Below are 15,370 nucleotides of genomic sequence, written 5' to 3' on the forward strand. Positions count from 1 at the left end.
GTTTTATTAAAGTAATAATGTAGGTAAAGAGATAACCGTGTTGACACTTTATAGGTGAATTTACGCTCGTGCCAATACCATTTCAACCGTTGCTTGGTTTAACTAGTTATGAAGAAAAATGACAAGTGGTATTGTATGGTTAAATATTAGCTATTAAATTACAAAAAGATTATTTCATCACGTTTGGTGTATTATGTTGATTGATTAAATAAGTAAAATACATATAAAATATGTCCATCAAATATTAGCAAAATGTTTCATTTTAATTGAAACTGCTAAACACGCACTTCATTTAATATAGTATAGGCAATGATATATTTACATTAGATTTTTTAAAATTTATTTAGTGATTGTTAAATGTCTAGTACGTGTATTAGAAATTAAAACCGAACGAAATATCTGTTCAGGAAAAAATGGCTGACAATGGGAGTGGCGATAACATTTATAATTCAAAGGATTGCTTACAAATATAAAATGGTTTCATAAATAATTAATTTTTCATCAACGGTTCATAATCGGTTCTTTATGCGTATAATCGATATCTTTTCATCGGTACTTTTTTGTATTTCATCGATCCAATATGCGTTTCATCATCGGTACCTTATGCGTTTCAGCGATTCCTCACCAACGGCACCTAAAATGTTTTGTCGATACTTTATTATCGACATGTTATATAATTCATCGATATTTTACCATCTGTTTGCTTTATCGATAATTTAGCATCGTTTCCTTATATGTTTTATCGACAATAGGTAATTGGTACTTTTTATGTTTTCCAAACTTCATCATTTGTAACTTAAATCTTTTGATAATACTTTATTATCGGCATTTTATATAATTTATCAACATCTGTATCATTTTACCGATACTTATCAGCAATACTTTATGTTTTATCGATACTTCATCGGTACCTCACATTTCTTATTGATACTTCATCATCGGTATCTCATATGAATGGAGGATACTTCATTTTCGGCATCTAATATGTTATTGATACTTCTTCATCGGTACCTTATAAATGTTTTATTGATACTTTGTCATCAGGACTTTATCTGTTTTATCGATAATTTAACTTATCAGGACTTTATCTGTTTTATCGATAATTTAACTATCACTTGTACCATTTTTAGCTCGATTATTCGATAAGAATAAGTAGAGCTATAGTAATCACCCGAACGTCGGCGTCGGTGTCGGCGTCAGCGTAACCCTTATGTTAGCTTGTTCACCATCATGGCCCCAATCTATAGACAAGAGTGTCACAATAGGGACTACGATGGGATACCAGGTCGACCACAATTGCTATCTAAAACAACCAACAACTCAGAACAGAAAAATATATACAAATTTATTTACAGAAATGAATATTTATAAATGAAAAATGATTGTATATGATAAACTACTATGATAAGTCACTGCACAAACAAACACTATCAACGTATCTCAGTCTATTTCTCCCATACAGTTTCTGTCATGTTTCTATAAAGTGGTGGCGTTGTTTAACAAAATTCGTCACAATGGCGGGCGTCTTGTATAAAATCTTATCAAGCGTAACTGTACTTCCTACAGTGTTGGCACAGTTGATAGGATCCTGAACAAGGGCATGCGTCACCCTTTAGCCATGGACATACGTGTGGAGGGCCCGTGTCATCTTCGGGTGTCCTCAAATAAGAAGCTACAAAGTATAAAACATGATAAGTTCCATGATAATCAAACATAAGGGTATAATAAAGTCCCTTGGAAAAGACTCGACCTTTGTCGGTTTCCAATAAAATAACGTGCTTCTTTGAATAAACAAAATGTCCACTATAGTACACCATACATTCCGTGGAACAAAAATTCAATCACATCCGCATAATACTGCGTTGCAAATATAGTCAAAAATACGCCACATAATAACCACCAATAAATAAACGTCTTCCAAAATCATGCCACTGAAGATCCTTCTCTAGAGATACGTTAGTTTTGATACGTTGTATTTACTTATAACAAAAACTGATGATAAATGAAATGAAGTAAGATGATAACGTAAATTAAATTGATTGAAACAAATCATTACGATACTGCAGCATTTTACATAAAGTTACACAAATACGGTAGAACCATAATAAATTACTTATGAATAGATATATATATCTATAAAATATTCATAGCTCCTATACAATTACAATATAATCAAAACTTCAATTAACATACATCAATTAACATGTCTCGGTATAAATTTGCAATAGCGAAACACTAGAATAAAAAGAGCTTTTAAAATTTAATCTGCAAAAATTTAGCAAATTCAGAAAACAATAAATTACTGCCAAATAACTAAACCTGAATCAAATAAACTATAATTCTAATAGAAAATAGTATTTAACGAAATAGCAAAAATTTATGAAACAAAATCACTAGAAAATTAAATTTACCTTGTACAAGCTGTAATTTTATGACAAATATAATTTGTCTGTCACCGTCATAGTGACCTGTATAACGTCCAGTGCATTGCAATATGTCACTTAAAATTTAGTCATTATATAGCAAACTACTGAGTACTGAGCGGGAAAACAGATCGTGCAAAACATGAAAAATCGATTTGCACGAAATAAAGCTGGGACGGCGGGAAAAATAGTTATGTGTAAAATAAAGGCCCGTCCTTCAAATACAGACATAATACATATATCTGGTTCATAAAACAAAAATGTAACTTTCTTATTACTGAAAGGATTTTTGTGTAATAAACGGCAAAATGTTTAAATTGAGACAAGGAAATTTATGCAAACCATAAAAATACTCTAAATAATAATTTCACCCGAAAACTCTAAATTGAACAAAAGATGATGCAATCTCACATCAATGAATATAGAGTAAAAATGAGGTTCGGCGTGAAAATATAATGCAATATTTTACAAATGTACTTTCACTTTGTGACATTTACGCCCCCCTTTAAATAAGAAAATTGATAAATTTTCTTTAAATACAACAAAGTGAAAACGACAAATTGCAAAAATGTAAGTAGAAATACTGTACACCATATTTATAACCACCATAAATACTACACTACACTCTACATTATACCCTGCTTAAATAATCTGCACCTATGTTTTCTCTACCTGGGATTGCTCTAATCCTCATCCTGTATGGCTGCAAAAGCAAAGACCATCTCATTATTCTAGAGTTACTTAACTTTGCCTTGTTAAGATACAAAAGCGGCTGGTGATCTGTCTCTAGAATAAATTCCTTACCAAACAAGTATCTGTGAAATTTAGAAATTGCCCAAACAATACCAAGGCACTCCTTCTCTATTACAGAATACTTCTGTTCTCTTGGTAACATCTTTCTACTGGCATAAGCTACTGGAAATTTCTCCTCACCTTGTTCTTGAAGTAATACAGATCCTAATCCACAATCAGAAGCATCAACTCTGAGAATAAACATCTTGTCTAAATCTGGTAATTTCAAAATGGGCGGACCGGTCAAACTAGCCTTAAGAGTCTGAAAAGCCTTTTCCTGACTTTCACCCCATTCAATACGATTTGGTTGAAACTTTTTTGTCAAATCGGTCAACGGAACAGCAATGGCGGCAAAGTTAGGGATGAACTTCCGGTACCAAGACACAACCCCTAAAAATTGCCGGACTCCTCGCTTAGTCGTGGGTCTCTCGGTCTCCTGAATTGCCTTGACCTTACTGAGAACAGGTTCAATGGACTTACTACCTCCTATCATATGACCTAAACATTCCAATTTTTCAAAACATATGAAACACTTGGACGGTCTAGCAGTAAGCCTAGACTCTCTTAATTGGGTAAATAACTCATACAATGCATTGATATGCTCTGGCAATGTGACTGTATAGACCAAAATATCATCTATAAAACTATCTGAGTGATCTAGATCTTTCAAAACCTTTCTCATCAGTCTACAGAACGTTGCAGGGGCATTGACTAAACCAAAGGGCATTTTCCTGAAATGAAAAAGTCCCGACGGGGTTTCAAATGCGGTCAAAGGTTTTGCATTGTCAGACAAAGGAACTTGCCAGTATCCTTTACTAAGGTCAATTTTCGAAAAATACCTGTATTTTGATAATTTCGAAAATATCTGTTCCATATTGGGCATCGGTTCCGCATCAAATACAGTGCATTTATTGATCTGTCTAAAATCAATACAGAACCTAATCGTGTTATCCTTTTTCCTGATAAGGACAATTGGACTAGAAAACGGAGCATTAGAAGGTTCGATAACTCCCAACTCTAGCATTTTATCAACTTCTTCCTTTACTATCTGCTGTGAGTGAAAAGGAATAGGATAACCCTTAGTCCTTACCGGTTCTGACGTAGTCAACTTAATGTCATGCTGAACTAATGACGTATTTCCGGGTATATCTGTTAAAACATCTGAAAATTTCTTTAACAAGGTTGCAATCTGAGTCTTACAATCTGTTTGTAAGTCAGGATTGACCTGGACATCTTTATATGTCTCTGAACCTTTCTTCAATGGACATAACAATATGTCACTATCATCTTGGTAACTTGTTTCTAAACTATCATCTTCCTCTAATCTATCATACCCATTTTCCGCTTCTACAATAGCTGCACTTACCTTTGCCAACGCACCTCGTTCTGGTTCGAAATTTCTTTCAACATACTCCTTCAGCATATTGGCATGGAAAGTTTTGATCTTATTGTTACCTATGTCTATCCGATAATCTAATTTGTTCACGACCTCGGAAACTACAAATGGACCTTTCCATTGTAACAACAACTTATTGCGTTTTGTAGGTATAAGAACCAGTACTTTACTTCCCTTCTTAAAAGTTCTATCTCTAGCTTTCCTGTTGTAATACTTTCTATACCTAATACTGCTCTTCTCTAACTCCTGCTGTGCTATCTTACATGTACTTTCTAGTCTTTCTTGCAAATCAACTACATACTGATAAGTTGTCTTAACTTCGTCATTCTCTGTTTTTCCTGACCATAACTCTCTCAAAATGGTAATTGGACCTCTTATACTACGTCCATATAACAATTCAAATGGCGAGAATCCTAAACTCTCTTGTGGAACTTCCCGATACGCAAACAACATAGCATTCAAATACTTATCCCAATCTGTAGGTCTTTCACTACACATCCGTTTCAACATCTGCTTTAAACTACCATTAAATTTCTCCACTAAACCATTACACATCGGATGATACGGTGTAGTTGTTAACTGTCTAAGAGACAGCAACCTACTAACCTCATTCATAATCTGTGAAGTAAATTGTGATCCACAATCTGTAAGCATTTCCTCTGGAACACCTAATCTACTATACATGTCAACTAATGCTTCGGCTACTCTTTCAGTCTCTATACTAGGCAATGCAATTGCTTCAGGATATCTGGTAGCATAGTCTACCATGGTCAAAATATATCGGTTCTTCCTATCAGTCATAGGTTCGATCGGACCAACAATATCAACGGCAACTCTCTTAAAAGGAGTATCAATCAAAGGCATCTTACCTAAAGTTACCTTACTTATTCTACCTTTAGAAATAGTACGTTGACAAATATCACAAGACTGACAATATCGTCTAACCTCTACAAGAACACCTGGCCAATAAAACTCCCCTAAGACTCTATCACTTGTCTTCCTAATACCAAGATGTCCTGCCAAAAGCGAGTCATGCGCTACTTTTAACACAGTCTCCCTAAGATCCTTAGGAACTACTAACTGCCTACTTACGTCACCATTTCCTGCCGTAAACTCTCTAAACAACATCTTATTCCTGACCTGAAACTTCACTTGCCCTTTACCTCTACAGTTTCTAACAGTACCTTCCTCTGCTTTCTTTCTACATCCATCTAATGACCTATCTGCCTGCTGCTTCTCTACAAACTCTACATTAGTGATGTCTAAAATCTGTGAAGGAACTTTAAGTTTTCTATGAGCTTTAACTTTACTCTGCGATCTTGTTTCTACTGCTGAAGCTAACTTACCAAAATTTGGTTCTACAGCACCCTCTATGTTACCGATAATTACATCATTTGTAGGATTATCTACACATAGTGCTTCTACAGTACCCCTGTAATACGGACAATCAAGATCAATTAACGCCATGTCTAATCTGTGCTCACTACCATCAATGTACTTACATCGTCTGGACTTCCCTAACAATTGATTTGCATTTACCAAATTCCTTCGTACTATGACACATGTACACCCAGTATCTCTCATTGCAACTATAGCTTTACCATTACATATACCTCTAGTTGTCGGACATGAATTTATAGTAACTGTGCCCACGTCTTCAAAATCCCCAAGTTCTATCAAACTACTACCACTATCTGATCTCGGCATCGAAATTTTCGAATCTGCATCTCTATTTCTTCCTCTACCTCTACTCCTACCTCTATAACCTCCTCGCCTTCTATTACCCTGATAACTATTATCATTCTTACTTGGATTCATTGAGTTCGGTTCTATGTCTTCCGCTGCGTTAGCTTTATTTGTAGCCTTATTTCTACAGAAAAATGCTGTATGCCCTAAACGACCACAACATGTGCATTTATAACCTTCATACTGCTGAGATGCTCTACCTCTATTTACCAGTCTATCGTTACCTCTTTGCATACGATAACTACTACCTTGATTTCTATCTACAGGTCTACTCGGCAGTGCATAAGGCTTAGCTCTGTCTTTAATTCCATGATTCACTACATACTTTGGACCTCCTCTAGTCTTGGCAAACAAATCTGCATCTTCCGCTACTTCACGGGCTGAAAACAACTTCTTACTACTAAGGTTCTGATATAGTTCTCTATTGCAGATATCTAAAAATTGATCCCTTACTATGAAGTCTAACAACTTTTCATAAGTCTTCTCCACCTTACTCAATCTTAGCCACCCATCTAAGTATCTAGAAATTCTAGCTAGGAACATAACAAAAGTCTCATTTTCACGGGGCCTTTCAGTCCTAAACTTCTTCTTATACCCATCATCAGTCAACTCAAACTGCCTTAACAAAGCATCTTTCAGCTTATCATAATCCGTCCTATCTTCTAATGGAAGCCTATCAAATACCTCCCTAGCAGTACCTTTTAACAGAAACGGTAAGTTTAGTGACCACATTTCATGTTCCCAATTCTGAGCAGACGCATAAGTTTCATAAACATTCAAATACGCATCCATAGAATCAATCTTTTCGTCAAATGGAGTCATCTTAACCTTAACCTTACCTACACTCTTCTTACCTAACATATCTAACTCTATCTTCATCTTATATTCTGTATCTAACTTCCTAGCTTCTGCTTCCTCCTTCTCTCTTTCTAACTGACGAGCATAATCTAACTTCTCCCTTGCAACACTAGCCTCATTACTTAACTTCTCTCTTTCCATTCCTATCTCTATTTCTAACTTCTCCTTAGAAATCTGGACTTCATAATCTAACTTCTCTTTTGCTAACCTAGCTTCTAATTCTAACCTATCCTTCTCAGCTTCTAAACGTTCCTTCTCAGCTTCTAACTTCTCTTTTGCTAACCTAGCTTCTAATTCTAACCTATCCTTCTCAGCTTCTAAACGTTCCTTCTCAGCTTCTAACCTACTATGTCTTTCTTCACGCTCCCTGGCTTGCTCCTCTTTAACAAAGTTTCTCAAAGCCTCATCTGTATACCCTAACTCCTGACCTACCTTCATCAACTCATTTACACTAGTCATCTTGAACTTATTATGTATATTTCCTACACTGTAACACTACTACAACAACAATTTAGGATACAAGTAAAATCTTACCGTGAGGTAGAACAATGATATCAAAGTATCATTAAAGGGTAACACTACAACCCTTAAACACAAAACGCTATATTCACTAAGTGCAACCACGGTGCACTATAACACTACACTTCAGTGTAACACCATATAATTAAACGCATTTATCACTCTAGCGCTATAATCAAAATGTACCTTCACTGTACACAGTACTAAAATAAACAATGTATCATTTATTCTAAACACTATACCTCACCACTACAAACACTAAGTTTCAAACTCATCTAAGTATCTCACTAAGGTTGTATAATAATAATCTTAAGTGTACAGTAGACAGTAGGCAATAATTAAAACTGTTCAAAATACTTTAAACTTCAAAGTCCAAACTACGACCCAAAACTCAATGTCGCGTAGCACTTACCCCACAGTGCAAAAATATAAAGGCATATGGCCAGTTTCAATATACTACAGACACAAAGTAAACACAAAGTAAAATTGTAAATGACACAATAAATTAAATGTTCACCTAGATAACAGACACAGTTTCTTTATCTAGAAAAAGTACACAAGGCGGGTAGTACCTTAAATTGCAGAGTGTATGTGTGTATATATGTACTTCCGGTGTTTTACCGAAAGGTCACTTTCAGATTACAAAACTGGTGGTCTCATCATAAAGTGACACCTAAAAGGAGGAAAATGGAACGAACTCACCCTAAACGTCCAAACGTCCACTGTCGGGTCTGTGTGGCTGTTATAACCTCTCAGCTGGATAGCTGTCACACACACAAGTCCGTTTCATTTGTCACGGTATCAATCTGAAAATGTTAAGAAATTATAATCACACTAAATATAAAAAGAATTAATAATTAAAAATGATACAAAATTTAACTACCTTTAAGTAAACTAAATTTAACTTTTAATTGTAAATAAAACTTTTACTTAAAATAAAACCAAAGTTTCTAGTGTTAGCTATATAACCTAGCTGCAGTAAAGTGAGTGTGGTTTGTTTCAGATAACAACTATAGTCAACCGGTATCCAATCACGTCGAGGTCACCAAATGTCACAATAGGGACTACGATGGGATACCAGGCCGACCACAATTGCTATCTAAAACAACCAACAACTCAGAACAGAAAAATATATACAAATTTATTTACAGAAATGAATATTTATAAATGAAAAATGATTGTATATGATAAACTACTATGATAAGTCACTGCACAAACAAACACTATCAACGTATCTCAGTCTATTTCTCCCATACAGTTTCTGTCATGTTTCTATAAAGTGGTGGCGTTGTTAAACAAAATTCGTCTCAATGGCGGGCGTCTTGTATAAAATCTTATCAAGCGTAACTGTACTTCCTACAGTGTTGGCACAGTTGATAGGATCCTGAACAAGGGCATGCGTCACCCTTTAGCCATGGACATACGTGTGGAGGGCCCGTGTCATCTTCGGGTGTGTCCTCAAATAAGAAGCTACAAAGTATAAAACATGATAAGTTCCATGATAATCAAACATAAGGGTAAATATAAAGTCCCTTGGAAAAGACTCGACCTTTGTCGGTTTCCAATAAAATAACGTGCTTCTTTGAATAAACAAAATGTCCACTATAGTACACCATACATTCCGTGGAACAAAAATTCAATCACATCCGCATAATACTGCGTTGCAAATATATTCAAATATACGCCACATAATAACCACCAATAAATAAACGTCTTCCAAAATCATGCCACTGAAGATCCTTCTCTAGAGATACGTTAGTTTTGATACGTTGTATTTACTTATAACAAAAACTGATGATAAATGAAATGAAGTAAGATGATAACGTAAATTAAATTGATTGAAACAAATCATTACGATACTGCAGCATTTTACATAAAGTTACACAAATACGGTAGAACCATAATAAATTATTTATGATAATATATATATATATATCTATAAAATATTCATGGCTCCTATACAATTACAATATAATCAAAACTTCAATTAACATACATCAATTAACATGTCTCGGTATAAATTTGCAATAGCGAAACACTAGAATAAAAAGAGCTTTTAAAATTTAATCTGCAAAAATTTAGAAAATTCAGAAAACAATAAATTACTGCCAAATAACTAAACCTGAATCAAATAAACTATAATTCTAATAGAAAATAGTATTTTACGAAATAGCAAAAATTTATGAAACAAAATCACTAGAAAATTAAATTTACCTTGTACAAGCTGTAATTTTATGACAAATATAATTTGTCTGTCACCGTCATAGTGACCTGTATAACGTCCAGTGCATTGCAATATGTCACTTAAAATTTAGTCAATATATAGCAAACTACTGAGTACTGAGCGGGAAAACAGATCGTGCAAAACATGAAAAATCGATTTGCACGAAATAAAGCTGGGACGGCGGGAAAAATAGTAATGTGAAATAAAGGCCCGTCCTTCAAATACAGACATAATACATATATCTGGTTCATAAAACAAAAATGTAACTTTCTTATTACTGAAAGGATTTTTGTGAAATAAACGGCAAAATGTTTAAATTAAGACATGGAAATTTATGCAAACCATAAAAATACTCTAAATAATAATTTCACCCGAAAACTCTAAATTGAACAAAAGATGATGCAATCTCACATCAATGAATATAGAGTAAAAATGAGGTTCGGCGTGAAAATATAATGCAATATTTTACAAATGTACTTTCACTTTGTGACAAAGAGTAGGTAACTATATAAAGCATTTTGACAGAATTATCCCCCTTTTTGACTTAGAATTTACGTTAAAGTTTTTGTAATACCCCAAATATTTTCAAAGTCAACAGGAGGAGGTAACTCTGTGAAGCATTTGACAGAATTATGCCCCTTTTTCAACTAAGATCTTATATTTAAGTCTGCATACCACCTCAGATATTTTCATATTCTATTGACATCTGGCTTTGAAACAAGTTGAAATTGTATACTCTTCTTTGAGAGCATAATAGGACTCTCTATAATTGTAACATGGATTTAAAGAAAAAATTTGCCCTTTTGTTAACTTAGAAAATTTTACATTATCATTTAGGCTATTTTACTATCAAGCACTATGAATAGTCGTGCATTGCTGACCTACCGACAGCTCTTGTTTATTTCACGATTGCCAACATTAACTTATTTTTTAAGATTAGTTCATTTGAACTATAACCGATATGTTATATTGTAAGAGTTAACATTAACTGATACTTTATAATCATAGATAAAGTTTAATCATCCACGTTTTAAGCCTTATGTTACCGTTTATTTAACAACGGCAGCTCTTTGCTTTAGTTCAAAATCACCATTTTTATAACGGGACCACTTCGCCCATAAGCTCTAATTATAAGAAGCAAGTCCTGGTCATTTACACAGGAAACAATCACCGAAGAGATTCAAAACGTTCAAACAAACTTGTATAAAATCAATGTTAAACTGATAAATCCGATGGTTATATTAACGTCAATACTAGTATATTACTAAAGAATCTACAGAAATCTATAAATTACCAGTCGTTATAAATGCACGCTTATTTTGCACAATTCATCCTCTATCGAACTTCAAAGCGGATTTTACGTCGGCAAATCTATGGCGTTTGAACAGTGAAAATAATTTCCGGAGAGCTTTCAAGCAGATACAAATAAAATGTTAAACTGATTAATAAATAGCTTATCAATATAAATGTGTCTGCTGCCATTTCTTAATTTTTCATGGGCGAAGGGTTTCTGCTGTAAATCGTAGATAGCTGGTGCACTTAAATCAGGTGTCATAATCGTAAATGATAGAATTTGTTTAAAGAATAATTTGTGTGTTGAATAAACAATCAATTTTCATCAATATATGCGGTTAAATACTGACTAATAATATTGAAAGATATTTAGATGCTGGGACACAAATTTAATATACTGAAAAGTGAAAACATTGAATGTCATTTGAAGATCATAGTCAAATTGAAAATGTTGCTGACTAGAAATGATTGGACCGGTTTAAGGACCACAATGGTGATTGCGAGAAACCATGCGATTCCCAAAGCACCGACAAAGGCCGAAATTAGAATTATACACATGAAAGTTGAAGGTTAAAAATAAATTACACAGATATGATCATTCTAAATATCACTATATATTTGTTTTATAATGGATGTTAATTGTCAGGATTTTAAAGGGATATTCAGGCAAATTAATGACAAAAATATAAAATGATCTTATGAACTCAAATCACGCTAAAATGACATATTTTAAAAGCCCAGAATGAATTTCTGTATTAAATTCTATATATTTTGGGTTTGAAGCGTAAATATATCTATATACGAGCTCGTATGTTGAATGAAATTTAGAAGCCGACAGAATCACCGGGTAGTTTTAAAACAAGTTATGTGACTTAAACAAAACATGGAAATTACAATAACAGATATTGTGTATATTGTTTGATTAAAACAAATCTAAGTCATTCATTTCTTTAACGTTTCCAAAGTTTACTGTGCCAACTATTGTAAAATCTTAATGCTCTTACCTGACCCACGTGGGTTAGGTTAGAAAAACCATCATTTAATATTTATAATGAGAAAAGATTAAATTTTGTTCCTGTGACTGCCTAGTGTATTCATTTTGAGGACATTTACAGAATAATGAATGAAAAATTTAAAACGAAAAATATGAAAATTTGCCTGTGTCTCCCTTTAATTACATCATCGTATTTCTAAAGTTTGAAGTTTTATCATAATAGTGGAAACTAAGCAAGAAACAAAAATAAAATATAATCTATGTGTCGATCAGAATGTGCAGTCATCCAAATAAAGTATTATAAGGTGATAAATGTTGAATATGATATTAAAATATATTAAGAGATATTTCAACCTTTAACATTCTAAATATCTGATATGGACTTGTCCATTTTTCAATCCGTTGAAAACATTCATAATTCCAGGGATTTTTTTAAAAATATCAGATCATGGGCCTAAAAGGGATTTTTATTTTTGGTCGGCAAATGGTTTGAATGGGTTAAAAATTTTTAGGCCAAAAAAGGGTTTCGGTTTTAAAAGATGGTTTTAAATTTTTATCCGGGACATTTTGCAGATGTTTTAAAAAGTTTTTTTTATTATTGTTATTAATTTTATTTAGTTTCAAACCCGGAAAATAAAAAGTGTTTAAAAAAGGCCCCGGGAAATATTTTCATTTTAAAAGGGAAATAATATTGCAATTTTTTAAAATTTAAATTTAACCCAATTTGATGCATTTTTCGTAAAAATTTAAAGACGTTTTAAAACCCCAAAGTACCCCAAAAAGCAATTAAATTTAAAAAATATGAAAAATTTTTTTGGGAAAAAAAATTAAAACAAATAAAGAAAAATTTGTTTTATTGCAATTTTTGTTTTTTCCGGGAAATTTAAACCTTTTAAATTCCCCCCGAATTTTAATTTGGGGATTTTACGGGAGGATATTTTGTTTTATTTATGAGAGTTTTAGAAAGATACAGTCATTAAAGGGTTTAAAAAAAAGGTTTTGGAGGTTTTTTATGGATATTTATCGATCTGGTGGCCGGCTGAATTGTTCCATAATTCTCTATTTTAAAAACAAAAGTATTAAGCAATCTAATTTTTCAAACCAAGGGGGCGCGCTTTCTGGGTTTTTCCGGTTACGGATTTTTACGGGGGGTTTTAACAAAAACCCATTTCTTTTATTTTTTTGGAAAAAAACTTATTTTTACATAGAATATTTTTGGTTCATTTTTCCCTTTTAAATTAAATTTATAAAATTTTATGTTGCATGTTTTTTTAATTTTTAAAAAATTTTTTAAAAATGCCCCAGGTTTAAAATTAGGGAAAAAAATTTCGTAATGAAAACAATACCGAAAGCAAACCCAAAACCCCAATACCGAAACCCTTTTCCCGGGGAAAATCAGTTTTTTTAGGGTTTTGGTCATCTTTTCCAAAACAATTCACTGTTTAATGTAATGGTACCGTAAAGATTTTTGTTTTTAAAAATTTGGTGAAATAAATCCCCCAAAATCAGTACCCCCTTCCAGTAGTAAACGAAAGGGTTTGAAGAGTTTTTTAACACAATAAAGAAAACCCCGTTTGTTTTACATTAAAGGGAAAGCATTGCGACACCAAAAACGACCCCCGATTACAAAGACATTCAAATTTATGATTTTGATATCTGTTTTGAATTGTGGGAAGAAAGTGGTAATAAGGGTTTTCCTTGATTCTTTATTTTTTTCTTTTAGTTTTATACCCCTTTTAAAGTTATAGAAACTGTCAAGGTTAAAAACTGTTCAAACCCGTTCGTTTCCTTTTTTTTTTAAATACCCCATTAACCGTTATTTTTGAAATTAAAAAAATTTTTATTTTTTTGTGTGGTTAGGAAAAACTTCCCAAAGGGAATTTTAGCCATGGGGGGGAATCACAGGGGCATTTTTACAATATTAGTACCTATAAGTTTAAAAGGTCAATAGTTTAAAACATGTTTATTATTTTATGTAGTTTTAATAAAAGAAATATTTGAGAAAAACTGATAATCATTTTCCCTATTTTCAACATTTAAAAAAACCCCTTTTCCGCCACATATGAAAAATTTATTTTCCCAAATTTCTAAAAAAAAATTTGGGAAATTACCAAATAAAAATGGGCTTTTTTTTATTGATTTTTCTAACTAAAGAGGGACTTACAGAACATTGCCGAACGCACGTAGCATATCATTGACAGCCCTTTCGACATCACTAACTTTGTTAATTACAATTTAATAATTCAAGAGAAACATTAAAAAACATCACACCTTCTGTAATTAGCTCGCTTAGCCCCATGGGTATGGTTACAAACAGAAACCGATCGAGTTCAGAAAACAAACCCAAGGTATGACCATTATTAAATTTAAAAATGCGTTCATTTCAATACTAGCGGGATCAATGCTTCTGACAGCAGCGCATGCTGCCATGTCGCTCTTCTCTTTCATTAATACAATTCATATATTTTAAATGGAAAACCTCCGATAATGTTTACTTACGTTTTTGTCTATAGATACCACTTGTAATTTGTCAATATTTCAATACAAAATGGACAAATAATGCGAGCGGGTTTTAAAACAGAAGGGCCCGGCAAAAACGACATTGTTTGGGGTGTTGGGGATATTAAGACAAGCCCGATTTTAAGTTTTCCAAAAAGAAAAATAAATAATTTAAAAGAGCGTAATGGAGTGATCATTTGACCCTCGTTTTCAGGGAATTTTTTATGCAAATTCTTTTAAAACAAAACGGATTTAAAAGTTCCCTTTATTAATTACAGGAAAAAATGTTAAATTTAAATTTGGGGTTTAAATTTTGATTAACCGGGGGATCATTTTCCATTTAAAAAGGAAGGAGTTAAAAGGGGGGACGAAAGGGAAAAATGTTTATTATTTTAGGAAATTATAGTTTTTGCAAAGCCTTTCCTGGACAAATCTTTGGGAAGATCCTTAAAAGTTTTTTTAACAAGATTTTGGTGTTTTATTATTTTTTCCTGTATTTTTACATTAAAGAGACTTCAATGAGGATATTTTTTAATATGATTTACTGTATTTTTTTTCTTTGCTGTTTGATACAGGTCTGTATCATTATACAAAATGTCAGATCATTCGCTCAGTCCGTTATTCCT

General features: G+C 32.9%; 1 protein-coding gene across 2 annotated transcripts; it reads right to left on the minus strand.

Annotated features, from left to right (window-relative positions):
- Window positions 1–2,629: 2,629 nt before the first annotated feature.
- On the minus strand, window positions 2,630–10,437 carry LOC132715767 (uncharacterized). 2 transcript variants are annotated; one of them, XM_060698833.1, is made up of 2 exons: window positions 9,949–10,437; window positions 2,630–8,540 (listed from the first exon to the last, which is right to left on the minus strand). In XM_060698833.1, exon 2 carries the CDS (start codon window positions 7,672–7,674, stop codon window positions 3,055–3,057), a length of 4,620 nt encoding a protein of 1,539 aa, XP_060554816.1. In that variant the 5' UTR covers window positions 7,675–8,540; window positions 9,949–10,437; the 3' UTR covers window positions 2,630–3,054. The 2 variants fall into 2 exon arrangements, with proteins under 2 accessions (XP_060554816.1, XP_060554815.1); XM_060698832.1 differs by having other exon boundaries at window positions 2,630–9,204.
- Between the last annotated feature and the right edge of the window lie 4,933 nt (window positions 10,438–15,370).

The sequence above is a fragment of the Ruditapes philippinarum genome, unplaced genomic scaffold (assembly GCF_026571515.1).
Source record: "Ruditapes philippinarum isolate M1 unplaced genomic scaffold, ASM2657151v2 ctg947_1_1_1_1, whole genome shotgun sequence".
NCBI lineage: Eukaryota > Metazoa > Mollusca > Bivalvia > Venerida > Veneridae > Ruditapes > Ruditapes philippinarum.